Source organism: Felis catus, chromosome A1, assembly GCF_018350175.1.
Source record: "Felis catus isolate Fca126 chromosome A1, F.catus_Fca126_mat1.0, whole genome shotgun sequence".
In the NCBI taxonomy this organism is placed as follows: Eukaryota; Metazoa; Chordata; class Mammalia; order Carnivora; family Felidae; genus Felis; species Felis catus.
In genome coordinates, this window is record NC_058368.1 from 7,090,829 (window position 1) to 7,115,245 (window position 24,417).

The window sequence follows — 24,417 nt, forward strand, 5'->3', positions numbered from 1 at the left end:
ATGGTCAGACGGAAGCTGGAGGAGGGCGAATTAGAGAAGCCAGCTTGGAACGGCATGGTGAGCACCCAACCAGGGAGGAGAAGGTACTGGGTTTAAGCCCTGAACACTGGATCGCTCCAGGGGGACACGCAAAGAATGGGTGCCGAGAGAGGGCAAGGAATCTGTTGGCACAGTACAGCTGGGAGCAAGGACGAAGCTACAGGTGACAGCCCAGGGGGACCTCTTTGAACTGGCCAATTAGACAATCAGTGACTCCTCAAGGCTCCTTGGGAGATGGCCAGTAGGGCGAGAATGTGGCCGAGGGGTGGAATCTCTCTTGCTCAATCCGAAGGCAAAGCGGAGGGACCTTTACCTAACCATCGACTTCCAGCTCACTTTGGGTTGACCTTGGCCAATGTAATGGTGGCCAGCCATCCATTCATTTTTTGTTTGAGCCAATATTTGAGAACCCAGTGTCAGGTTACGGACGTGTAGCGCTTCTTGGTGTTCACACGGATCGCAGGAATGATGGCGACAAGAGCTAACATTCGCTCCGAGCCATGCGTTTGGCCACGTGCTTTATATGCGTTTTCTTGTTTAATCCTCACAACCTGTGAGGTAGGTACTGTGGTCCTTAATTGACTGGTGAAGAAACTGAGGTACGGAGAGGTTAATTAACCCGCCGAGTTCTCCTTACAACGGCCCCGTGAGGGAGGTAGGGCAGGGTCTCCTCTATGTTATAGATGAGGCAAACTCTTCTTTGGGAAGAGTTTTCCAAAGTCAGACTTGAGTGGTTAGTGGTGATTGGGGCCCAGCCCAAAGGTCTTTCTCACCACAAGCCTAGAAAAAGGAGAAAGAGAATGTGGTTCTACTTCTTTAAGTTAAAGGTATGTTTCAGGCAGGATGTTCTGGTTCCTTGCCTGAGCCAAAGGGCAATGGCTCTAGCTAACCACCTTGGCCGTGCTGGACCGGTCCAAGAGAACTCAACCCTGGAGATAAGGGTAAAACTGGGATAAAAAGAACCACGCGTTGAAGGTCTTCCAGAGCGGGACACATTTGGGCTATTTTGTCCAGCTATCACCACAACTACATCGATTCTTGTCACACCGTGCAACTGGCTTGGTTAGGAAGAGACTTGTACGATGGCTGGATGCCGTGTCAAGGTCCCCTCTCCGGTCAGGACCCTCTTTGTTCAGATGCTCTCTCCTTGTGTCAGTTCGGGACCACCAAGCCTAGAGTAATCTCGTGCAGTGCAAGATTCCGACTCTATGTGTCGGTTATACTGCATCACAAATTACCCCCAGACTCAATGGATTAAACCAACACATATTGATTACCTTACAATTTCTGTGGGTCGGGAATCTAGGCATAGCTTTACTAGGTTGCCTGCTGCAACCTAGTAGGGGGCCTCTCCCAGGCTGCAGTGAAGGAGTCAGCCAGGGTTAGGGTCTCATCTGAAGGTTTGACCAGAGAAGGATCTGCTTCTATGCCCATATGGTTGTTGCCAAGATTCAGTTCCTCTTCAGTCCTGTTGGACTGAGGGCTTCAGCTCCTGCTCGGCTGTTGGCCAGAGGTCACCCTCAACTGTTGGCCGTAGGCTTCTCCAACATGGCAGTGTGTTTCGTCAAAGTGTACAGGCCAAGAAAAGGAGGAGAGCCTGCTGGGAAGACGGGAGTCCCAATATTTTGTAACCTCAACCTATCCCATCACCTTTGTTTTATTCTTTGAGTTAGAAGCAACCCACAAGGTCCAGTCTGCACTCGAGGAGAGGGGTAATTACCCAAGGACATGAATACCAGGAAGCAGTGATTACTGGGGGCTGTCACAGAGGCCTGCCAACCGCAGGTGTATCTTGAGGGTGAAAGGCAGAAGTCAGCAGCAAATGGGGGAAAAAATTAAAGACTGCTATTTTGGGGGTTGCTGAGCCCTGTGCTGAGCACCACACAAGAATTAACTGCCTCATATAATTCTCACAACAACCCTGTGGCGTATATATTATTATTCCAATGGTACAGATCACACAAAGTTCAGAGGGATTCAACAACTATCTTAAGGTCAAAGAGGAAATGGTAGAGCCAGGATTCAAAGTTGGATCTGCCAAACTACAAAGCCCATCCATCACGGACTTTCCTTTTTGCCTGTGCACTCAGATGTCTCCTACTTGTCTCCTTGTCTCCGGTCTCATGGCCACCCCCTTGAGCCCGGACCTCCCGCTCTGTTGACAATAATACACCATAGGGTGCGCCTTTCCGACTCCAGGACTCTCCCTTCTAATCCTACTCTCTTTTGCTTTAGTACCATATTTGTTAGTGGGAGAAGGTCTGAGTATTGTTGCAGTAACTGAAGGAGAACCGGGGAGATCTGGAGGAGTTTGGGGGAAGAAAGCTCTGAGCAGAATTCTCTCCCCGTGGTTGGGGCGTGGCCTCGTTTGATCCCCAAATACTCTTCTTCTGACGGGATCGTAGCTGACCATGGCAACTAGAAGGATCAGGGCCTTCCTTGGCCGTAACTGAAGATGGGAAGGTAAAATCAACATTGATGGGCCATTTAATAAGTGCAGGGGGTGAGAGAAGGGAAGAAGCCATGGGTTCAGTCAGCTGGGGGGATGGCAGTCCCATTCATTGGGACCAGAAGACCCTGGAGGAGGGGCGGGGGAAGAGGAGAGAAGTTTTGAATATGCTGAGTTTGAGGGTCTGTGGGTGTTAGACAATTTTAAGGGTCTACTGTTCATTTTGCTGGGTATGATAATAGAATGAAGATATAATTACAAAATTATAATAAGCAGGGTGCCTGGGTGGCTCAGTCGGTTAAGGGACTGACTTTTTTTTTTTTTAATTTTTTTTTCAACATTTATTTATTTTTTGGGACAGAGAGAAACAGAGCATGAACGGGGGAGGGGCAGAGAGAGAGGGAGACACAGAATCGAAAACAGGCTCCAGGCTCTGAGCCATCAGCCCAGAGCCCGACGTGGGGCTCGAACTCACGGACCGCGAGATCGTGACCTGGCTGAAGTCGGACACTTAACCGACTGCGCCACCCAGGCGCCCCTAAGGGACTGACTCTTGATTTCGGCTCAGGTCGTGATCTCACGGTTGTGAGACTGAGCCCCACGTGGGGTTCTGTGCTAACCCTGTGGAGCCTGCTGGGGATTCTCTCTCTTACCCTCTCTCTCTGCCCCTCCCCTGCTCTCTCTCTCTCTCAAAATAAATGAATACACTTAAAAAAATACTCCAGCAGACTCTTAAATACAGAGAACAAACGGAGGGTTGCTGGAGGGGTTGTGGGTGGGGGGGATGGGCTAAATGGGTAAGGGGCATTAGGGAGGACGCTTTTTGGGATGAGCACTGGGTGTTATACATAGGGCCCGAATCACTGGAACTTACTCCTGAGATCATTATAGCACTGTATGCTAACTAACTTAGATGTAACTTAAAAAATAAACACACAAAGGGGCGCCTGGGTGGCGCAGTCGGTTAAGCGTCCGACTTCAGCCAGGTCACGATCTCGCGGTCCGTGAGTTCGAGCCCCGCGTCGGGCTCTGGGCTGATGGCTCAGAGCCTGGAGCCTGTTTCCAATTCTGTGTCTCCCTCTCTCTCTGCCCCTCCCCCGTTCATGCTCTGTCTCTCTCTGTCCCAAAAATAAATAAAAATGTTGAAAAAAAAATTTAAAAAAAACACACATAAAAATAAAAAAATAAAGAGAAAGTCAAAAAAATACTCTAGCCAAAAAAAAAAAAAAAAAAAAAAGCAGGGGGAAGGTTGGGGCTGGGGGCAGTTAGAATGGCAACAAATGAGGTCCATTGGGGTTCTCTGTACTCTTCACTCTATTTTAATGTAGGCTTGTAATTTTGATGATGATGAAGAAAATGATAATGGTGGTGATGGTCAGGGAAAGAGGAGGAAAGGCACAGACTCTTCCTTTAACTTGGCTGTGAAGGGAAGAAGTGAAATCATGCAATGGTTAGGAGAGGCATAAGGACACAAAGGAATTTTGTTCGGTTGGTTGGTTTTGTTGTTTTTTTAAAAAAAATTTTTTTTTAGTGTTTTATTTAATTTTAAGGGAGAGAGAGAGAGACAGAGTGTGAGCAGGGGAGGGGCAGAGAGAGCCAGAGACACAGAATTGGACGCAGGCTCCAGGCTCTGGGCTGTCAGCCCAGAGCCTGACACAGGGCTTGAACCCACAAACCGCAAGATCATGACCTGAGCCAAAGTCGGTCGCCTAACCGACTGAGCCACCCAGGAGCCCTGGTTTTGGTTTCAAAGATGAGATACTGGAGCATGTTGATTGGTGGAGGGAAAGCACTCGTGAAGACAATGTACAACTCAGCCATTGCCGCAAAATTGCTATCTAATAACTCATCCCACGACCAAATGGCTCGCAATCATTTACGGTCAAGTTGCATAGACCGGCGGAGGGTCAGCTGATGGTAGGCTGATCCACGCTGGGTTCAGCTGGGATGACTCAGCTTTGTTCCTCACGTCTCCCTTCTCCCTTGCCAGGCTCAAGCAGAAATGTCCTTTGTGGCAATGGCAGAAGCCTGAGACAGCCACACAGAAGTTCTCTTGTGGCCCAAGCTTGGAACCCGCACGCTGTCACTCTCAGAAGGCCAAAGCAAGTCTCCCAGCTGAGCTTAGCGTCGAGGAGAGAGAAAATGTCTCCAGCCCCCTTCATGGGAGGAGCAAAGCCACGTGGCAAAGAGTGGCGAAAAAGCTGGGGCCAGTGAATGCAATCATCTAGCTAAAACAGGTATATCAGAATTCTGTCTCTGTTACCCTTTTGGCTTGACCTACAAGAGGCATAGTCTTATCCCTTCCGGGCTGACGCCGTTGGGCTTGGGGAAGAGAGCCTGAACGTCAGGTGGGCCTGAGCTTCTCTTTCAGGAATGAGTAGCCGTGGGGAGAGAAGGGGCCAGACCACGTAAGGTCGGGGCTGCTTGGGTTGCGCCAAAGCCTTTGGAAAACCCCAGTTACAGGGGCAGAAACTCAGAGTCTCATCGAAGAGCTGATCTGCAGAGAAGAGTGAAGAGGCATGCAGCCCAGAGACGTGGGGCTGTGAGGGCATGAAGCCTCGGAGAGAAAGGGGGCAGGAAAAAACATGCACACACGGGCACACTTATACATAGGTGCACACGCAGGCACCCACGTCTACGGGAAACCAGTAGTTTCCCGGACTAGTGTAACAGATGCCCGGAGAGAGGCTAAGGAGGACAGCAGACCCAAGGAGCGACAGACTGAGAAACAGACTGCAGATGACTGTGATTCTTAGGCCTTTTTCTGCAGTCAGTGCGGAGAGATTCCCTTGAATGCTTTCCCTAAATCTCTTTTCACGTAGATTAGTTTGAGTGGGATTATGTTCCTCGTGCAGAAAGATTCCTTGGTGAAGATGTTCATGCCGGACCTTTAAGATTTCACTTTGGGGTGCCTGAGTGGCTCCGTTGGTTGAGCGTCCGACTTCAGCTCAGGTCACGATCTTGCGGTTCGTGGGTTTGAGCCCCGCGTCGGGCTCTGGGCTGACAGCTCAGAGCCTGGAGCCTGCTTCAGATTCTGTGTCTCCTTCTCTCTCTGCCTCTCCCCTACCCATGCTCTGTCTATTTCAAAAATAAATAAGCATTAAAAAAAATAAAAAAAATGATTTCATACAATGGTTCATGGCTGTGCCCATTTAACTAACAAATAATGTTAGCACCCAGGGCACACAAGTCACCTTGCCACTGGATATTCAAAATATGATTCGGACTCTGCCCTTATGGAGATTAAATCAAGATGGGGTAACAGGAAATTATATGCCTGAATAGTTAAAGATAACCCAGCACATTCGAGAACCGTCTACTCAGTGCTACAGAAGGAAAGGGTTGTAGAAGTTCAAAGGCAGAAAATATGGGTGGGGGCTTGAGTTATTAAATAAGGCTTATCTAGAGGAAGTAGGATCTTATCTGGGCTGAGAATTGTGTCCAAGGGAGGAAGGAGCCTGCCGGGGGTGGGGGGCGGGGTCTGAGCTCAGGGCCCCCATTTCCCACCTGAGTGCTGTTACTTGAACTACAGGCATAATAGCTAAGAGGACTCAAAATGCTTTGCAATTACCAGTCTTGCACACTGAAACCCATAAAATCTTAGATGTTTTAGGGAGGTGATGCTGGCAGCCTCATGAGAAGGGGTTTAAGGTGTCTAGGTCCAGAGCACAGAAAAGCTAGACAGAGCATGAGAAGGGGAATGGACAGGACAGGTGTATAAGTCAGCCAGGCCAGTGACGGGCGGAGAAAGGAGGACGACCTGGGACTGTGATTTCACAAGCGTGGGTGGAGACCCCAGCTGTCATCATTTCCAAAAGCTCCTGGGTGACTCTAACGTGCAGCCAGGGTTGAGAACCACTGTTCTAAAAAAAAATTTTTTTATGTTTATTTATTTTTGAAAGAGAAAGAGAGAAGGGGGGGGCAGAGAGAGAGAGAGAGAGAGAGAGGAAGAGACAGAATCCGAAGCAGCTCCAGGCTCTGAGCTGTCAGCACAGAGCCCGACACGGGGCTCGAACGCATGAACCGTGAGATCATGACTGGAGCCGAAGTCAGACACGTAACTGACTAAGCCACTCAGGCACCCTGAGAACCACTGTTCTAAGATTTCATGAGTGGGAGACAGAATTCTACTACTGTTGCCTGGGAGAGAGAGAGGGAAGGAGGTGTAAACAGAAGGAAATGGTAAGATTGTTTGCTTGGTGTTAAAATTTAAAAAAAAAGTGCATTTGTCACTTAGAAATGTGGGACATTGGAAAAAACGCATTGGGGGAGCAAACTGCAGAGAGCACGAGGTGGAGCAAAGGATCTGTTCACAGTAAAGAAAGAGACGGAAGAAACAAAGGCATGGCTTGGACCCTGTAGCTGCTTAACATGCAGTGCTGTTGGGAGAACTGAAAGTTGGTGGTAAACGGGGCTAGCACAGGGCCATGTGACAAATGCAACTGTCGGTTCATATAATGTCATTCATTCCCAAAACGGCGGTAATTAACAGTCCACTTGAAAGGCGAGCAAGATTCAAAGAGCTCAGGGAGGTACCCTGCCACGCCCATGCACAGTAGGAGCAGAAAGCCAGATCCAACACAAAGGAAACCATTTGAGACTCTGGGAGTTGTCAGACGGAGGGATGTGTGTGACCTTGTCCCATGGAGCGGGGCTAGAGCGGCAATCAAGAAAAGCAACAGGTGCACCCACTTCCCGGACGCCCTGGTACAGTCCTCAATGACATTCTGAGACAGGCATTATGATCATCATCTTCACTGTACAGATGACGCGACTGAGCTCAGGAGCGAGTACGATGTGAGGATCCCAGATCAGGGCTGGGCGGCAAGCCCCGAGCTTGTTTTCAAAGCTGCGCTTCTCTGCAGAGACCTGTTCATCACCTTCTGATAAGGACCCGCTTAACGATTTGGAATGATGCAAGATGTGAACAAGCCACACCCGGTGGATCATCAGACGATCCATCCTGTCATTGTTACCCTCATCCAAGGACATCCTTAAACAAGTGATCCTGGTAAAACCAAGACACCTCCATTCACTCAAGCCTCTGAAACAGCGCTTCTCAAATTTGAATGTGCACCACACCCCCTGGAGATTGCGCTGATTCAAGTAGGTCTGTGGTTCTGATTTCTCATGATGCTGCCCGTCCGCAAACCACACTCGGAGCAGCAAGGTCTCAGGGCACTGGTTCCCCAAATTTCCTGCACACCGGAATCCCTAGGGAGTTTCCAAAAATTGTGGCTTAGTTGGTCCGGGGTGTGTTCTGGGCTCACAATTTGTAAGAGATTCTAAACGTGCCGACAACTTTTGGAACCAAGTAGAAAGCATGCAAGGAAATCTATCCATAAAAAAGACAAACTAATAATGTAATTTAAGTTATGCTTTATAGAGAGTGGTGGCGGGCGGAAAACAGGTCACAAATCAGCGGCGCTGGGGAAGCGGGCCCCTTAGAGCCCATCAGGGAAAAGCGCCTGTCGCTGGGGAAGAGGAAGCCGCGGCCGCAGGCACCGCGAGCAAGCTCCACCCAAAGTGGGTGGGCGCGGCCGGCGAGCGGCTCCCCGGAGCATGCGCAAATGCGGCGCCGGCGCGGGGCGGGGCGGGGCGTGTTGTGCGCGCGCGCGCCGGCGCTCCAGTCCCGCCCCTCCGGGGTCGTGCTCCCGGAAGTCCGGCGGGGTCGCGCGTGGGAGCCTCCGGGAGTGGCAGGAGCGGGGTCCGGCGGCGGCCGCGCGCAGCCGTTCGTCGCCCGTGGCTCGGCACGTGGCTGAGCGCCCGCGGAGGCGTCCTGGAGCCGCAGGCCTCGGTCGCCGAGGCGGTGTCATCCCTGACCATCGCCGACGCCTTCACCGCGGCGGGCGAGGGCCCCGCCCCGCCGCCCTCCGCGCCCAGTAGGAGGTTCATCTGCTCCTTCCCCGACTGCAGCGCCAATTACAACAAGGCGTGGAAGCTAGACGCGCACCTGTGCAAGCACACGGGGGAGGTAACGGGGCCGCCGGCCCGGCCACGGAGGGGTGTGGCGTCCGGGCCCGGGGACTCGGGATGGGGTGGCCCGCCAGCTGGGCTGTGTCCCAGAGGCCCCGGGGCAGCGTGTGGCTGCACAAGCCTGTTTGCGAGACCTATGCAGTCTTGGCAGCCTGAATCACAGAGGCGAACCAGCTCTGCCTTAGGTTAGGGAGGAGCCGAGGAGAGGTAGACAAGTTCTGAGACCCAAAGACAGCCTTGCCATGGGCTCCAAGCACCCTGAGCCGCTGCTTCCCGTTTGATCTTGAGGCTTGGTCCGTCACCGTCTCCTGATAATCTGTAAATAGGTGCAGAGGAAGGATTCATTTACTCGCATGCTTTCTACGCCCTCGACCCCCAGCAGACACCTGCCTTAATCCCTGGCCTCCTGGAACTGGAACGGGGTGGGGGGCGGGTGGGGAGGGGGGTAACGCCTTAGTACTGGAGGTTCTGCAAGCAGCATGCGTTCATTCCTTCACAAATCAGTACCTTTTTAGCTCTGACGGGAGTAGTCGACAAAAACAAAAGGCTCCTGCTGTCACCGACCTTGTCCTTGAATGGGGACAAAGGAGTAAGTAGGAATGAGACGCAGTACATTGAGGGCTCCTGGAGGATGGTCAGGAAAGGTCTCTTTTGACCTGAGTGAGAAGGAAGGGATCCACCCGGGAAGACACAAGGGAAAACAGTCCCGGTGGAAAGAAACTGCAGAAGGAGCCTGTGATTGTGATCGAGTTGGGGGCCGTATAAGAGGAGGTCGGAGAAGCAGGTGTGGTGGGATCATTTGTAGGCCAGGGTGCAAATAGGGTTTGGAGTTTGGGTTTTCTTTTGAGGGCAGTAGGAAGCCTTTGGAAGATGGCAGTTGGGGAAAGGGAAGCTCATGGAGGCCAGGGAACCTGCCCAGCTTCCCAGTGTCAGTTCCCAGCTGACACTGCCTCAGCTAACGCCCTTTACTTCTTAATCCAGGGACCTGCAGCCCCCGCCTTTGCTCCCAAACCTACCTAACTTCCGGGCCGTTCCTTCGTGTGACCTCATGGCTCCCTACCCTCTCTGCCATTGGAAGGTTGACCATTTCCTCCAGCTCTTTTCTTCACCGACCGTTTACACTGCTGCTTTCTGTCCCGGACTTTACCCGTGCCACCAGGTGTCGTGGTAGTCTTGCCCAGTGACTGGCTCCCCTCGGAGCAGCCGCTGTGTTCTCCTTCCTGTCCTTTCTCTTGCCCATTCCGCCCCTCAGCTGCTGGGTTCTGAAACCAGTATGTCCAGGGAGAGAAGCACGTGGTCACTTTTATGTCCCTCTCTGAGAAACCCTGGGGCAGCGTGAGCCTCCTGTCCCCTCTGTGGATTGCCCCCGGAGCCATGGCCCAGGGGAAGGACAGATTGTGTCCTGGGGGCATGGGAGCGGTAGCCCTGCACCCCCCTCCCTCAGCTGCGCCTCTCTCAATGAATTGCACTTTCTTTAAAACAAAAACGACGACAACAAAAAGAATGGCAAATATTGTGCAAAATTCTGTGGATCTTCCCCTGGTAATTCAGTTCTTCTGTCTTCCCGTCTAGTTGCTTTGTTACTAGCACTGACATTTGAGGCCTCGGTACCTCCCCCCTGGACTGCCATGGGGCTATGTTTTTCATAGGTAAATAAACCACACTGGTTATTTGCGGGATGTGTTTCGACTTTTCCTGTAGGTTCAGAATGGAGACCCCCTCCTCCCACCTCCTGGGTCCCAAGCGGTGGTCGCAGTGAGGCTGCGAGCGTTTTCCTATGGGTGTGTCAGGCCTTCTCTTAGCACAGACCCTGGGATTGTCCGGGATGAGAGGGAACCCGCACCTTCCTCTGCCGTAGGCTTTCAGCGGATAAAAGCATGCAGTGGTGGCGATCTGTGCACATCGGCCAACGCCAACAGCACACAAGTCATCTGTAAGGGGCTTGCTGTGGACGCTTGCGGTCGGGTTGGGAGCACGTGAGCGGTGCTGTTACCGTGAAGGCCACCCGCTTAGTTCGCGTGTGACTGACAGGGCAGGATCTGCTGCCCCGACTTCGGGAGGCAGTTGTGGCCTTTGTGTAACTCAGTGGAAACCATCCCTGGAGGCAGAGTCCCTGCCTGGCTAAAATGTCCCCTACACGTTTTAGGTCTTTAAATGGTACCAGAGATACTAACTGGGGCAGGAGTGACATGTTTTTTTCTTTCCTTCCTGCTAGAGACCGTTTGTTTGTGACCGTGAAGGGTGTGGCAAAGCCTTCGTCAGGGACTACCATCTGACCCGCCACGTCCTGATTCACACTGGGGAAAAGCCATTTGTGTAAGTAGAGAACAGTCTTACGGCCTTTAAAGAGGTTGCTTTTGGCATACAGACCTGGTAAGAAAGTAGATTGTTAACTCGTGAGGCCGGGGATGTGCAGTGTCCTTCATTTGCACTTCCTGGTACAAGAGGAGCCTGGGTTTCGAACGCGTGGAAGAGAGGAGGAGTGTGCGGGTCACTCGTGAGAACTTCAGGAGTGAGTCTGTCTGAAGTCCTCTTAAGTGGGCATCCTCTCTCCTCCCTTTAACGTGTGTACTAAGTGGGACACCCTCCTCGAGAAACACTCCGCTCAGACTAGATGGGGTCATGGTTCCCTGGCAGATTCTTGGCCCTGCATTGAACAGGGTCTTTATGAACCAATAAGCTGCTGGGAGAAGAGACAGAAGCATAAAGGAGTAGAGCTTTTAATAGCTGATCTTGTATTTCTTCAGATCGAGCCGCTTCACCTCTCCCATACCAGGCTTAATTGTATTTTCCTTGGAGTTGCTGATTATCTCTGAAAAGGGTGGAGGTGTTGCTTGTCTTTTAAATCAGCTTTTTTTTTTTTAAATTTTTTTTTTCAACGTTTATTTATTTTTGGGACAGAGAGAGACGGAGCATGAACGGGGGAGGGGCAGAGAGAGAGGGAGACACAGAATCGGAAACAGGCTCCAGGCTCCGAGCCGTCAGCCCAGAGCCTGATGCGGGGCTCGAACTCACGGACCGCGAGATCGTGACCTGAGCTGAAGTCGGATGCTTAACCGACTGCGCCACCCAGGCGCCCCATAAATCAGCTTCTTTAAAGTAGGGTCTCAAATATAGGGAGCGTGAGAATCACCTGGAGAGCTTGTTAAGAAAAAACACAGAGTATTGGATCGCACCCCGGAATTTCTGATTCAGTAGACATGGGGTGGGGCCTGAGAATTTGCATTTCTAGCAAAGGCTCAGGTGATGTTGATGCCATTGGTCTGGCACCCACACTTTGAGAACCACGGGACAAAATGTTCCGTGACAACACGGAGTTTTCGTTGGAAAAAGAGTAACGACTTTATAGATCCCCAGAGCTACATCCAGGAGACCACGTCGAAAAATAGCTGTATGGCACGTCCTGCAGATGTTAGAATTTGGTGTCACAAGTGTGTTCTATGAGACAGCTCCTTGAGCAGTGAGGTTTTCTAATGATCTGAGTTCACTTCTTCCAGTTTTAAGAGGATGACGAATGTGAAGTGTCTCACGTCTCACTAAGGTCCAGACAGTCTGAGGAAGGGGAGCTGTCAGTTGTTGGCAGGGGATCGTCTTCACTGCCCTTGTCCATGTGGAGAGCCACCTCCATCTGACCAGCGTGCTGGCCAGCGGGAACGGGACAAAGTCCTGAGGGGGCAGCCGTGTTCAGTTCAAGCACACGGCGTACCACCGAAACAGATGACCCTGAGTGAAGCTGAACGTATTTCAGAATGTGGTTCGACCAGCCCAGCAAAGAGTAACGAAGCGTGGTCTGGCAAATGGGGCCGGGAGAGAGTCTTTGACCTAGAAGTTTCGCTTCGGGGAATTTATTCTACAGATATACTTGTGGCTGAATTAAATGCCGCTACGAGGTTCTGTGCACAGCATTGGAATCAACCCGCGTGCTCATCAGGAGGGACTGAGAAGCGTATCGACACGGTAGAATCCTAGACAGCCGGAAAAACAAATGCAGGTACCGTCTGTGAAGCCGTGAGTGAGTGTCCCACGGCGTATTCATCAAAAGACCACAGTTCAGAGGAGTGGACAGAGGGCTGCCTTTTTGTGCATAAAAGGAGGAGGGAGAAGAACGCGGGAAGAATCTGCATTTATATCTGCTTCTGTCTGTATAAAGCCGAACAGGTCGCCTGTCCTGGCTGGGAGTAGTGGGGAGTCCCGGGGCGGGGGGGGGGGGGGGGGGGAGGAGGCAGGGGTGAGGGGTGGAAGGAAACCTGCAGCTGTGTCCCTTTTCATGCTTCGTGGTTTCTGAATTAAGCTACTGTATGCTCCTTAAAAAACTGGATCTTCAAGAAGAACTGGGGCTGGACAGATTCCCAGGGTGAATTGGAAAGGGAGGGTTCCCTCTGGAACAGGGCAGCTCGGTGTTACTCCCTCCGGCTCTCTCTCTCTGGCCTCTTAATTCCACGTGGCCCAAGTCTCTTGAAGTGCAGCCTGAGCTCTGCTTCCTTCGGCCTTCCTGTCCCTCGTTCTTGTTGGTGGCATCCCTGTCCGCCCGATGGCCCTCAGCGAAGGCGAGGCAGCTTCCCTGGACGCCCCGTCCTCGCGGCTGTCCTCTGCAGCCCGTGGGTCGTCAGGTACTGTCCCTTCTCGTCAGACCCCTCCCTGCCCCTCCCCCCGTGGCCGCGGTCATATTTCAGGCTCTGACTCCGACCTGAATGGTGTTGTCTCTGCTCTAGACGGCTTCCCTTCTTAAAGCTGTGCGGGGTTTAAGTGTTGCTTTCATAACGAAGTCCAGGGTCTTAGCATATTGTGCAAATGACCTTTGCGATCTGGCCTTTTTGTGATCTTGCCCCATCTGCTTGCCTCTCAGACATAAAACCCGGTCCGTGCACCACGCTGCAACTTTGTCCGCGTCTCCTGTGCCCCTGCGCCTGCTCTTTGCTCCCGGTCGGGACATTTCTGGGCCCTGTCCTCTTGCCCCACACTGGTGTTGGGTTAGATGCCTGTGTCAGGATTGAAGTCCAGAGTGACAGAAAACCCAGCACAACAGAGGCTCAAACAACACCGTCTCTGTTTCTCTTGTGTAACAGAAACGCTGACGTGGACAGTTGGGGGTGTTGCACAGTCAGTAGGACCTGGGCTCCTTGGAACTTGTCACTGCCGTCCTCATCTTGGGGCTTCGACGTCGCGGTCCAAGATGACCTTTGGCGTTCCAGCCATCATAGGCGTTCCAGCCACCAGGATGGGCGAAGGCGCAAAAGAGGCGTGCCCCCTTTTAGACACTTTGTGGTCGTTGAGCCGGATGGGCCAGAAACAGCTGTGTGGCCACCCCTGATTGCAGGGCAGGCAGGAAAAAGTTCTATTTCTGTTGACCGTGTACCCAGCTAAAAGCCTACCGTCCCTGGGGTCAAAACGACCACCCGTTGGCGTCCGTCGTGTTCTCTGCCGCAGCCTCCCGCACGCTTCCGGTGGGATCTCCCGCTGCCCCCGCTCACGGTCAGCCCCCTGTAGACGGCACAGCGCCCGGCAGTGTCACCCCGTGTTTACTGGTCCGTGATGGCTGAGATTAGGGCCGTCATAGAAGTCCTGCTTCGTCCCTCAGGCTGAGGACTCTCACAAGAAGAGCACACGTTTAAAACACAACTTCACAAAGAATTTGGGTAATTCAAGGGCAAGATATAGAAACACTCATTAAGGGGAACTAGGATGGCTTGGTGATATGCCAGAGGGCATTATGGTTGGTGGTTTTGCTCTAAATACCCATTTCTACCTCTGAACAGAAGCTAAAAGTAGTGTTTTTGAGGGTTTTTTTTTTTCCTTTGGAAATGCAATTTACTTTGACATTTCAAGCAAAATGAAGGTTTTCAGATTCTAAATTAAAAAACAGTTTCGCTTAAACATGGAGTTAAGCCTGAGCAGGGTTTGGGTTTTGGAAGTAATGTCTTGCACCTTTTGTGTGCCCGGCTCATAAAGGATGTGTGATGAACGTGCTTGGTTTCAGAAGCCTGGGTGAAGACGCATCTTGTTCTCTGCTAATCCCGTCAGAGTGAGGCTGACGCTTCGGCTTTAACGCTTTGGAGTTGGTCAAAGTCTGTTTTATACTGTACTTTGGACAGTAGTTTCTTTAAATTTTTTTAATGTTTATTTATTTTTGAGAGAGAGAGAGAGAGACCGAGCACAAGTGGGGGGCGGGGAGAGGGAGACACAGAATCCAAGGGAGGCTCCAGGCTCCGAGCTGTTGGTGCAGAGCCCGACGTGGGGCCCGAACCCACGAACCGTGAGATCGTGACCTGAGCCGAAGTCAGACGCTCAACCGACAGCCACCCAGGCCCCCTGGACAGTACGTCTATAAAGGAGGAGGATATATACATCTTAAAACTTCTCTTCCTTCGGTTTGTTAATATTTTGATTTATGCAATTTCTTACAGTTGTACAGCTAGTGGCTGTGATCAGAAATTCAACACAAAATCAAACTTGAAGAAACATTTTGAACGCAAACATGAAAATCAGCAAAAACAATATGTAGTAAGTATGAATGATTTTCTGTGCTTAAACTCTCTGCATATTTTTAGGCTTATTGTCTAATGTTCCTAAAGGGCTCATCAACCAGATTTTGTCTGGCAGATACCTGAATTTAGCCCAGCTACCAGCTGTCATAATAATGGCTTATTTTGAAAGCATCCTTTTTTTTTTTTTTTTTGCTAATGAAGTTTATTACGGTAGACTGCCCCAAATGAAACCGTTTTGCTGTTTCCAGTGTGTTAAATCTTTAAAGCTTCCTGGCATAGGATTTGACAGTAACTCGGAGGGAGCAGGCAGCAAGTATAAAATCTTCACAGTGTGTTTCTCCTGAGGGAATTCTCTTGTGAACCACTCTGATTTTTCCAAAATCTAACGAACCTTTATCAAACAGTGCACTTTTGAAGGGTGTGAGAAGGCCTTTAAGAAACACCAGCAGCTGAGGACCCATCAGTGCCAGCACACCAGTGAGCCACTGTTCAAGTAGGTTCTCCACATGGGTGAGGTCTCTTGCATTTCAGGTGGCAGGACGATTGACACGCAGGGGCGCCTGGGGGCTCAGTCCGACTCTTGGTTTTAGCTCAGATCATGATCTCACGGTTCAGAAGTCTGAGCCCTTGGACGGGCTCCATGCTGAGAGCGCAGAGCCTGCTGGGGATTCTCTCTCTCTCCCTCTCTCCCCCTCTCTCCCTCTCCCCCTCTCTCCCCCCTCCCTCTCCCCCCCTCTCCCTCTCCCCCCTCTCCCTCTCCCCCCTCTCCCCCTCCCTCTCCCCCCTCTCCCCCTCCCTCTCCCCCTCTCCCCCTCCCTCTCCCCCTCCCCCTCTCCCTCTCTCTCTCTCCCTCTCCCTCTCTCCCCCTCTCCCTCTCCCTCTCTCCCTCTCCCCCTCTCTCTCTCTCTCCCTCTCCCTCTCCCCCTCTCCCTCCCTCTCCCTCTCCCCCTCTCCCCCCCTCTCTCTCTCTCCCTCTCTCCCTCTCCCCCTCTCTCTCTCTCTCCCTCTCCCTCTCCCCCTCTCCCCCCCTCTCTCTCTCTCCCTCCCCGCCCCTCCTCAGTTCATGCATGTGCTCTCGCTCTTTCTCAAAATAGATAAAAAGTAAAAAAAAAAAAAAAAAAAGATTGAAATGCAGAGGTGGGATACAAGCGTTCTGAAGCCACGTCTTAACATTTTTCTGTGCAGCGAACGCCCACGTCTATATCGGGGGCACGTCAAAAGTTTAATTTGGCTTTTATCTGCTAAAAGAAATAGCTAACGTGTTCCAGAATAATTTGTGAGATCGGTACAGTTGTGGTTAAGCTTGAAGGGAGCGCTGAGAAGTGGCTTTATTCAGTCGTATGAAATGTCACGGTGCAGACACGAAGCGGTCCCTTCCGACAGAGCCACAGCGATCGGGCCTGTCGGCCTTGCATGCGAGGGGCCTTCAGGAGGGACAGGAACGGCGACGGGACACACGGGGGTGGACTCGGGGAGGGTGCGAAGGAGCACCCGGTGAGGTCTTGAGGAGCACGGGCTGGCGGTGCTCCTGGCCCACGCGGGGCCGGTGGGCGGCCACCGAGGGCTGTCGCACGGAACTGGGACGTGCCTCTGCACCGGTCGCCAGACGGGTGCACCTGACGCTGCCTGCTCGCCACGCCGGCCCTCGGCCGCGGCGTTAAAACTCGCAGAGACCATGCCCGGTGCCTTAGGGGTTCACCCAAGCCGTGTTTTTGTAGCCAGGAAAACAGTGTATCTTTTCAGAAGCATAAAGATGAAAACTATTTAATTTGATCACGTCCTTAAAAAAAAAAAAAAAAGGTGCTGGCACTTTTCTCTAAGTTTATTTTGTCTCCAGGCTGGCCAGTCACCTGAATTTCACCTGTGATTCGGTCTCAGTTTTAAATCTCCTTTTTACGATTGGTTTGGTCGTGGGGAGAGACTCTGGAGCGGAAAAGGACGAAGTTCACGTCGACCCTGAGGGGCTGCCCCCCGGAAACGGATTGGCTCACGCCTCGTGTGTCGTTCGCCCAGGTGTGCCCATGAGGGATGTGGGAAACACTTCGCCTCCCGCAGCCGGCTGAAGAGACACGGGAAGGTCCACGAGGGTGCGTACGGGGGCCCCTGTGGCACCAGCTTTGAGTAGACACTAACCGCGACGCGTGCCGGCTGGCCTAACGCTTTGAGCGGAAGGCGCCTTCTCTTCTGTTCCACGGCCACGCTGAGAAACTCGGCACCGTCCAGGCGGGGGCGGCACGCCGCAGCTCGAGGTGTTAGGCTCTCGACCGGAGGCCCGCCTGTCGCCTGTTCACGCACCGCTCTTGTCGCCGTTGGGAGCGAAGGCTTCATGCCCTGCGCGAGTGCCCGGCGGTGCGTTACACTTCTGAGTGCGGCGCTCCAGCCGAGGTTGGCTTCGCCACCGCCATTTAAACGTCTTCACGACCTGTGTCATTCTTTTCCTTACTGGCACTCGCAGGGCTTGGGTAACAGTTTGAGGTTCCGGAGGAATCAGGTCGTAACTTCTTTCAGAAAGACTGGATTAAATTACCTGAATCTGTTCTCTGTTTCCACGAGGGATGCTTTTATATCTGTATTCCGATTTTCTGAGTATAGAATATGTTCTTGGGTTGTTGTTTTTTTTTAAAACGAGAGAGTAGTAGGTGAAGCCTGAGAGGTGGCCTCGCTCCTTTTGGTTTCACTCTGGTATCTCGTGGGTGAAACACGGGCTGGCCGTTACCCTGACTGATTCTTCCAGCTGCGGTGCTTTGCACAGTGTCCACTGTCGTCCGCAGCGTTTCCTCTAGGGTCTTATTTTCTCCCTTAGTCGCAGCCCGAGTCTTTTCTGCAGTGCAGAAGCTACCAGATGGTAAGGCTTGAGGCGGCCAGGGATGGGCACACGACCACCGAGACTCAGTGTTGGTGGTCTGGTGAACGCAGAGGACGCCAGAGCTCTGAGGAAAACAAGAGGCAAGCACAGAGCAGGGAGGGAAGGGACCGTGAGCCAGCGGCCGGGGAGTGACGGCAGCCGGGAGCCCACGCGCGGTCTACCCAGCTCCCTGACCACAGCGGGAGAGGGCATGGCATCCTTCCGTGGAGTCTGCTGAGGTGAAACCCTACGTGCAGTGAACGCCTTGCTGTGCAATCGTTGGGTTTTACTATAAAACAAACCTTAGTTTTTATTCCCACCTCCTACGGCTGACGGAACAGAGTGGTATTGGGAGGCAGGAGGGCAACTGTATAGGCTCGTAAGTTTCCTTTCCAATGACGAGCGGTGTTTACGCTGAATATTCACAGAAGGCGATGCGCCAATCTGCTTTTTCCTACGCAGGCTACGTCTGCAAAAAAGAATGTTCCTTCGTGGCAAAAACGTGGACAGAGCTTCTGAAACACATGAGGGAAGCCCATAAAGGTGAGGCAGATGTGCGTGGCGCAGTGTGACATTTGCCCCTACGGTTTTGGACAGTGAAGTGCTAGGCGTGTGCCTTAAGACAAAGGCGTTCCCGTGACGTTTGTGAAGCTGGTACCTCGGTGGCCCGGCAGACGCGCGGGAGCCGGGGTCCCGGGTCGGGGAGGAGCCGCCGTGCAGTTAGCGGCCGGAAAGGCTCCGGCAGGGGGGGGCGGCCTGGGAGGCGGTGCCTTCTGTGCTGGAGGCCGAGGAAGGACACGGGTCTACTTCATCTTGTCCCCTGCCCACGGCCACCAGGCTGAGAACCCCTGCTCCCTGGTAAGGGAACGGAGTGACTCCACGTAATACCCGCACGTGGGAGCATCGAGACCGGCTTCCAAGCAACAGACGCTGCAGCCGGTGTTCGGATTTATGATCATCGTGACCTTTTTGGCCCCAAATAGCTGCCTTACAAGCTCAGCGTTAATTTTCCCGCGTGGCGATACCCGGGGAAATGGGTTAAGTGTGTGTCTGCTCCACCAGAGGCCGTAAGATGTGAAGTCTGCCAGAAAACCTTTAAACGCAAGGATTACCTGAAGCAACATATGAAGACTCACGCCCCGGAGAGGGAGGTGTGCCGGTGTCCCAGGGAAGGCTGTGGTAGGACCTACACGACGGTCTTTAATCTCCAGAGCCACATTCTCTCTTTTCACGAGGAAAGGCGCCCATTCACCTGTGAGCACGCCGGCTGCGGCAAAACGTTCGCAATGAAGGTAAGTACTCGCCCTCACAAACGCGGTCCTCTAGACGGGCGGCCTCCCGGCGGGGTTCCTGGGAGCCCTGGGTCCCAAGACGGTGTCCCGGGGCCTGCCGATGGGGAAAGCTGGGTGACCCGGACCGTCCCCTCTCGCCTCAGCAGGGGTGGTTCTGAAGTCCGCACAACAACCGAATTCACCCGTGCCAGTGGTTCTCAAAAGTGTGGCCCTTGACCGGGAGCTTCTGCATCACCGGAGAACTTGCTAGAAATGCATATCCTTACCACCACCCCCCCCCCCCCCGCCCCCGAATCAGAAACTGGGGATGGGACCTGGTAATTTGTGTTTTAACAAACCTTCCAGGTGCTTCTTACGTACCTACATTTGAGAACCAGTGGCCTGTGGTACCACATGCCTATTAGGTGTCCTTTTAGACTCACCATCTAGGGATTGAGAAGTGGGCATCAGGACATGAGGGACCTTAGGACTGGAGTCTAGTCTAGATCTGGGCGAGATGTGAACAGGTGAGCACGTGACACTCACTGGAGGGCCCGTGCGGTTCGGCAGGCTCTCTGGCCGGTACTCTTCCAAGCGTGTGCCGTGTGCCATGGTTAAGACGGAACACACAAGTGAGGCAGGCCCAGCGTGGGTGCAAACCGACAGCAGCTCGGAGCTGATTGCGGTCGGCATCATTATCAAGGGCAGGGAGACCGGTCAGGTGTTCCGTTGGTGTTTGGGAATGCTGTTGCCTAGATTCAGTTACAGGAAGCTTCTTCAGCCTGGAATAGCTCATCCAGAACTGGCTCCCCCTCCTCCCCCTCAGGAAGCAACTCAGAAGCCATGGGGGGGGCGGGGAGGGGCGCGGCGAGACTGTCTAAATTCCGAACCTGAGTCCTTGGGAAAGGTAGTGATGAGGTGTAGGATGTGAGGACGAATTCTGCTCTGGTGGGAGAATCTTTAAGTAGAGGTCAAGTCCGTCAACGGTATGTAACAGAAAGAAGGTCGACAGTTTATTTAAAGAACTCGTGAAGTTCTCATACTAATAGGCACCCAAATGGCAGCGTTTCAGAAACATAACTTTTTCTTTTCCCTTCATCGTAGCAAAGTCTCACTAGGCACGCCGTTGTGCATGACCCTGACAAGAAGAAAATGAACCTCAAAGTAAGTTAACTGGGGCCCGCTGTGGGTTTTAAACCCAAAGTGCCCCAGCCGGATGCAGTCTCGGGTACTTTCGGCTCGTCACTGCTGTGTGAGCTGCTCTACTGGGAACGTGATCGCTGGGCTTCACTTTCTTCTAAGGGGGTGCTGGGTGCCTGTTGGGGGGTACAGCTATTAGGTTAGTTGTATAGTTTGATTTTGCGTTCTCATTGTCTCGCTTTCTTATTTCCAAAGGTAAAACCGTCTCGTGAAAAACGGAGTTTGGCCTCTCGTCTCAGTGGATACATTCCTCCTAAAAAGAAACAAGGACAAAGCTCATCTCTGCCTACAAACGGAGAGTCACTGAACTGTACTGAAGGCGGGGTGCTCTCGACGGTCGCGATACTTACCCTCAACTGAACACCAGATTGCTTTGCTTAAAGGACCACAGACCAGCCAGCTCAGTTCTTTCCTCCCAGAAGCACATTTTTCTTTATTAAAATCACGGATGCACAACATCTGATTCTCTGTTGTTTCCATTTTCTTTGTTCAAAGGGTCCTCTTTCTGGGCTCCTTGAGTTTCTCTATATGCGTTCTCTTCCTTTTTGCTTAAATGACGAAGAACACACATTACAGCTTTCCCTCCCCTAACAGGTTGTGGGCGGGTTGAGAAGGTAGCTATTCCGGGCATAGTTTGGAGTATTTGATTACATATCTCCTCCTAGAAGGGGAGAACGGCCAAAGATTAATTTTAAACCAATGTCTTCGATTCTTTCTAGTGCTAATGCTCTAATACCCACACAAATCTGCATTCTTGATTGAGTTGCTGTTACTTAAGTGATCAGCTCAATCAAACTGGTCCTTTCTGGTTAAGCAGTCATTGAAACCTGAACCATAACCAGGCAGTTTTACAAACTCCATGTAACTATACTCCTGCACTAAAAGTCGATAGTTTAAAATCCCCGCTGTCAGTGGCCCTGAGGGGCTGTGTTTGGCTCCAACTACCTTCTCGGAAAAGAGAAGTACAGAGCGGTGGGTTTGGGCATGGGCAGAGGACCTCCTTATCCCCACAACTGTCAGTCCTGTGCGGTTCCTAACACTCGCTCACAGAGTCATTTGGGAAACACACCCAGTTCAGAGATCCAGGATCAGCTGGGCTGGGTCCTAGGTCTCGGTGATTCTAACACGAACAAGGGTGGAAACCACTGGACTCATGCTGCCTTTTAGCTGCTGAGTTCTCGGACTCTAAAAGTGAAGTAGATACTCTGTAGACTGACCCTGAGAGTGTAAACTGATACTTTTCACAAAGACCATTTAACTTTATATGGAAGAATTCTGAGGCGTTCATAAATCATAAATAGACTTTAAAAAATGAATCTGTTTTTCTACTTAAATGTTAGATACTGTACAATTTGTCAAAGAGAAGAGTATACATTACTCTTTCACTAGATTACGAAGTGCAGTGTTTTCACATGACGATACTTATGCTTCAGTGGAAAAAGTATATGGAGCGTATGTTTGCATTTTGAAAAGCGAATTGGGAAGCTACTGCCGTCACGGGAGAATTCGCCAGCTACTCTGCCTTTACGTTACCCAGACTTTCTACGATTGTTCTCTTAGATCAGCAAACAGAATGAGCACTTTCTCAGACCTGCTTTCACTTACCATTTTATTTTCTGGCTCTACGTTCTTTCCTTTCTTTATAGTAATTTGAACTCTGTATTTTTTCTCAATCCATTGCTGAATCTGTTTACTCTTTGTGTCCAAATCATGTCGTCCAATATTTGAAGAAAAAGTTAGCTCCTTTGTCAGGGTAGGGCCTAGTTTAAAACAGAGACTTTTTTAGGACTGTTGACTGGTCCCTTTGGGGGACCTGAGCTGGGTCATGCACGCTTCGTGAGATCTGCGGTTGCCACAGGGGCCTGGAAGCTCCTCTCCTGACTTAGTCTGACTGGTGAACACTTTTTAAACAAGGAAAGTAGACACAAAGGTACCAGTTTTTACCTGTCAAGTATCTAGATATGAAATGCTTCCATTTATTAGTACCCTCATTTGATGACAGTACAAAAGAACGGTCCTTTAAAAGGAACAAGTTTAGCTTTATGATAAACTTAATTGGCCTTATTTTTCTTTCTGACTGGAGCAGCATTTAGGAAGTACTCTCTTTTCAAAAAATTTTTTAAACTGTTTATTTTTGAGAGAGAGAGAGCATGAGCCGGGGAGGGGCAGAGAGAGAGGAAGACACAGAATCCGAAGCAGGCTCCAGGCTCTGAGCCATCAGCCCAGAGCCCAATGCGGGGCTTGAAACCCCAAACCATGAGATCATGACCTGAGCTGAAGTCGGATGCTTATCCGACTGAGCCACTCAGGCGCCCCTGGGAAGTACTCTTCTCATCTGACTCCTTTAGTGGTGCCCTTCTAGTGACAATGGGGTCACCCAGACTGCATCAGACGAGAGCAAGCTCTCTCTGTCCTGTATCCAGCAATGGAAATCCTGACTTAGAAAATTACAGGGAAGGAACAGATTCCCTAGTAAAAGCATTGGAAGATTCAGAGTTTTCATACGGGGGAAAAGTTAGGTTTTAATCCACACAACAATCTCCCTGGGAGCACTAACTGCATGTGAAAAAATACGACTTTAAAATAGAAGAAAAGACCGGGTATGTTTGTGACCTCAGGCTAAAAGGATTTTGTTAAGGGACGGCTGGGTGACTCAGTTGGTTGAGCATCTGACTTCGGCTCAGGTCATGACCTCATGGTGTGGGAGTTCGAGCCCCGCATCGGGCCTTGTGCTCCAGCCTGCAGCCTGGACCCTGCTTCAGATTCTGTGTCTCCCTCTCTCTCTGCCCCTCTCCTGCTCATGCTCTGTTTATCTCCCTAAAAAATAAACATTAAAAAAAAGAAGGATTTTGTTAAGGAAAATAATTGACAATTTCCTATATCAAAGACACCATGGTGTAATTTTGAAAAGGGCAAAAAAAAAGAAATCTAACTACGATAAGGTTTTTTTGCATCACACAGAGAATCTTATAAATTGGCGGGGGTGGGAGGGGGGACCACGCAAGTAGAGGAAGAGGGCATGTGAACAGGCAGTTCACAGAAGAGGCAACTCAAATGGTGAAATGAAACCCAAAGAAATAATAAGATCGGGTTTCTCACCCATTGGCAGGACAAAAATTAGATGAGAGTACCAAGTATGGGTGAGGATGTAGAGAAAGAGATTTCACATATTGCTGACAATTTGCCCCACAGACTCTGGAGACCCTGACAGACGTGCCCTTTGGTCTGGAAACGAGCCAGCTTTGGTCTGGAAATGAAAGGCTGGAAACGAGCCCAATGCCCATGGAAAGGCCCTGACCAATCCACGGTATCTGGTACATTCTGAGGATTCCATTGAGTAATTATAAAAAATCAGCTACAGCTGTTACATAAACCTAGCTCTTGAAGACAGCATGACACAATTGTCATGTGTACAGAATCATGCCATATACCACGGATTTGTACGTCACTGAAGTTAACAGCACAGACTCACATTCATGTCCACGGCGGCAGGGAGGGAGGACGGCACAGGAAAAGGGAGCATGGAGACTTCGACTTTCCTGTAATGTTTTGTTTCGTTTAACAACCTTTAGTACAACAATGTTAACGCTTGTTCATTTTGGATGGTGGGTAACAGTTGCGTATAGTTTTCGGTATGCTTTCTAATTCCCAAAAGTAATTTTCCCAAAAGACCTCCTTTTAGGAACACCTCCTCGCTTCCTTCAAGCTCCCGCAGCTGGTCCTACGTCGCCACCGGAACAAAATTAATGCGTTTACCACCTTAGCGCTTCAACTATCTCTGCAAAGAGCACCCCCGCCAAAGCTCTCCAAGCTTCTCGGTGCTGTTCTGCGTTTTTTCTGCGATGCAATGTGATGCCCTTACCATCCCGGTTGGCCTCTTCTGAAGACTTTTCGTTTCCCAGCCAACATCCTTGTTGAATGTGGTGCCACAGAACCGAGCCACAGAGAACCGTGTGATTTTCCTAAGACGCACAACCTCGCTGTGGCAGCTCTGGGACCCGTCTCCTGCCCCCTGCCCCAGAGTGTTTTCCATAAAACAAGCTTTCGTAACGGTCAGCACTTATTAGGACTCATGAAAAATTTTCACTTGATGTCTAGTTCCTGGCTCCATAAGGCATAAAAGACAAGGCCGTGGTAAGGTGATCGGTAAAT

The 24,417-nt window shown here is 51.2% G+C and overlaps 2 protein-coding genes and 1 long non-coding RNA gene across 7 annotated transcripts in view; 2 read left to right on the forward strand and 1 right to left on the reverse strand.

The window, feature by feature from the left end:
* Nucleotides 1-20,723, forward strand: GTF3A (general transcription factor IIIA). The gene is made up of 10 exons (XM_011282105.3): nt 1-57; nt 7,875-8,462; nt 10,680-10,780; nt 14,869-14,965; nt 15,354-15,442; nt 16,963-17,036; nt 18,257-18,337; nt 18,857-19,086; nt 20,170-20,229; nt 20,461-20,723. Exons 1-10 carry the CDS (start codon nt 1-3, stop codon nt 20,623-20,625), a joined length of 1,542 nt encoding a protein of 513 aa, XP_011280407.3. The 3' UTR covers nt 20,626-20,723.
* LOC123382271 lies at nt 12,668-14,301 on the forward strand. The gene is made up of 2 exons (XR_006590405.1): nt 12,668-13,074; nt 13,531-14,301. It is a non-coding gene; the product is annotated as an uncharacterized LOC123382271 (long non-coding RNA).
* MTIF3 (mitochondrial translational initiation factor 3) overlaps nt 20,667-24,417 on the reverse strand; it is a 16,973-nt gene continuing 13,222 nt past the window's right edge. For all 5 annotated transcript variants that reach the window (XM_003980268.5, XM_006927183.5, XM_006927182.5 and 2 more), the window contains 2 exons: nt 21,871-22,025; nt 20,667-20,926 (listed from right to left, as the gene is read on the reverse strand). In XM_003980268.5, coding sequence (XP_003980317.1) covers nt 20,708-20,926; nt 21,871-22,025 — 374 coding nt within the window. In that variant the 3' untranslated portion in view covers nt 20,667-20,707. The remainder of the gene's footprint in view (nt 20,927-21,870; nt 22,026-24,417) is intronic.

Excerpts from the sequence above, each read along its gene's own strand:
- GTF3A (XM_011282105.3), top strand. The coding sequence starts at position 1 with ATGGTCAGACGGAAGCTGGAGGAGGGCGAATTAGAGAAGCCAGCTTGG. Across the intron at positions 58-7,874 it reads AGCCAGCTTGGAACGGCATG|AGAGTGGTGGCGGGCGGAAA; the intron begins GTGAGCACCCAA and ends TATGCTTTATAG. Across the intron at positions 14,966-15,353 it reads ATCAGCAAAAACAATATGTA|TGCACTTTTGAAGGGTGTGA; the intron begins GTAAGTATGAAT and ends TTTATCAAACAG.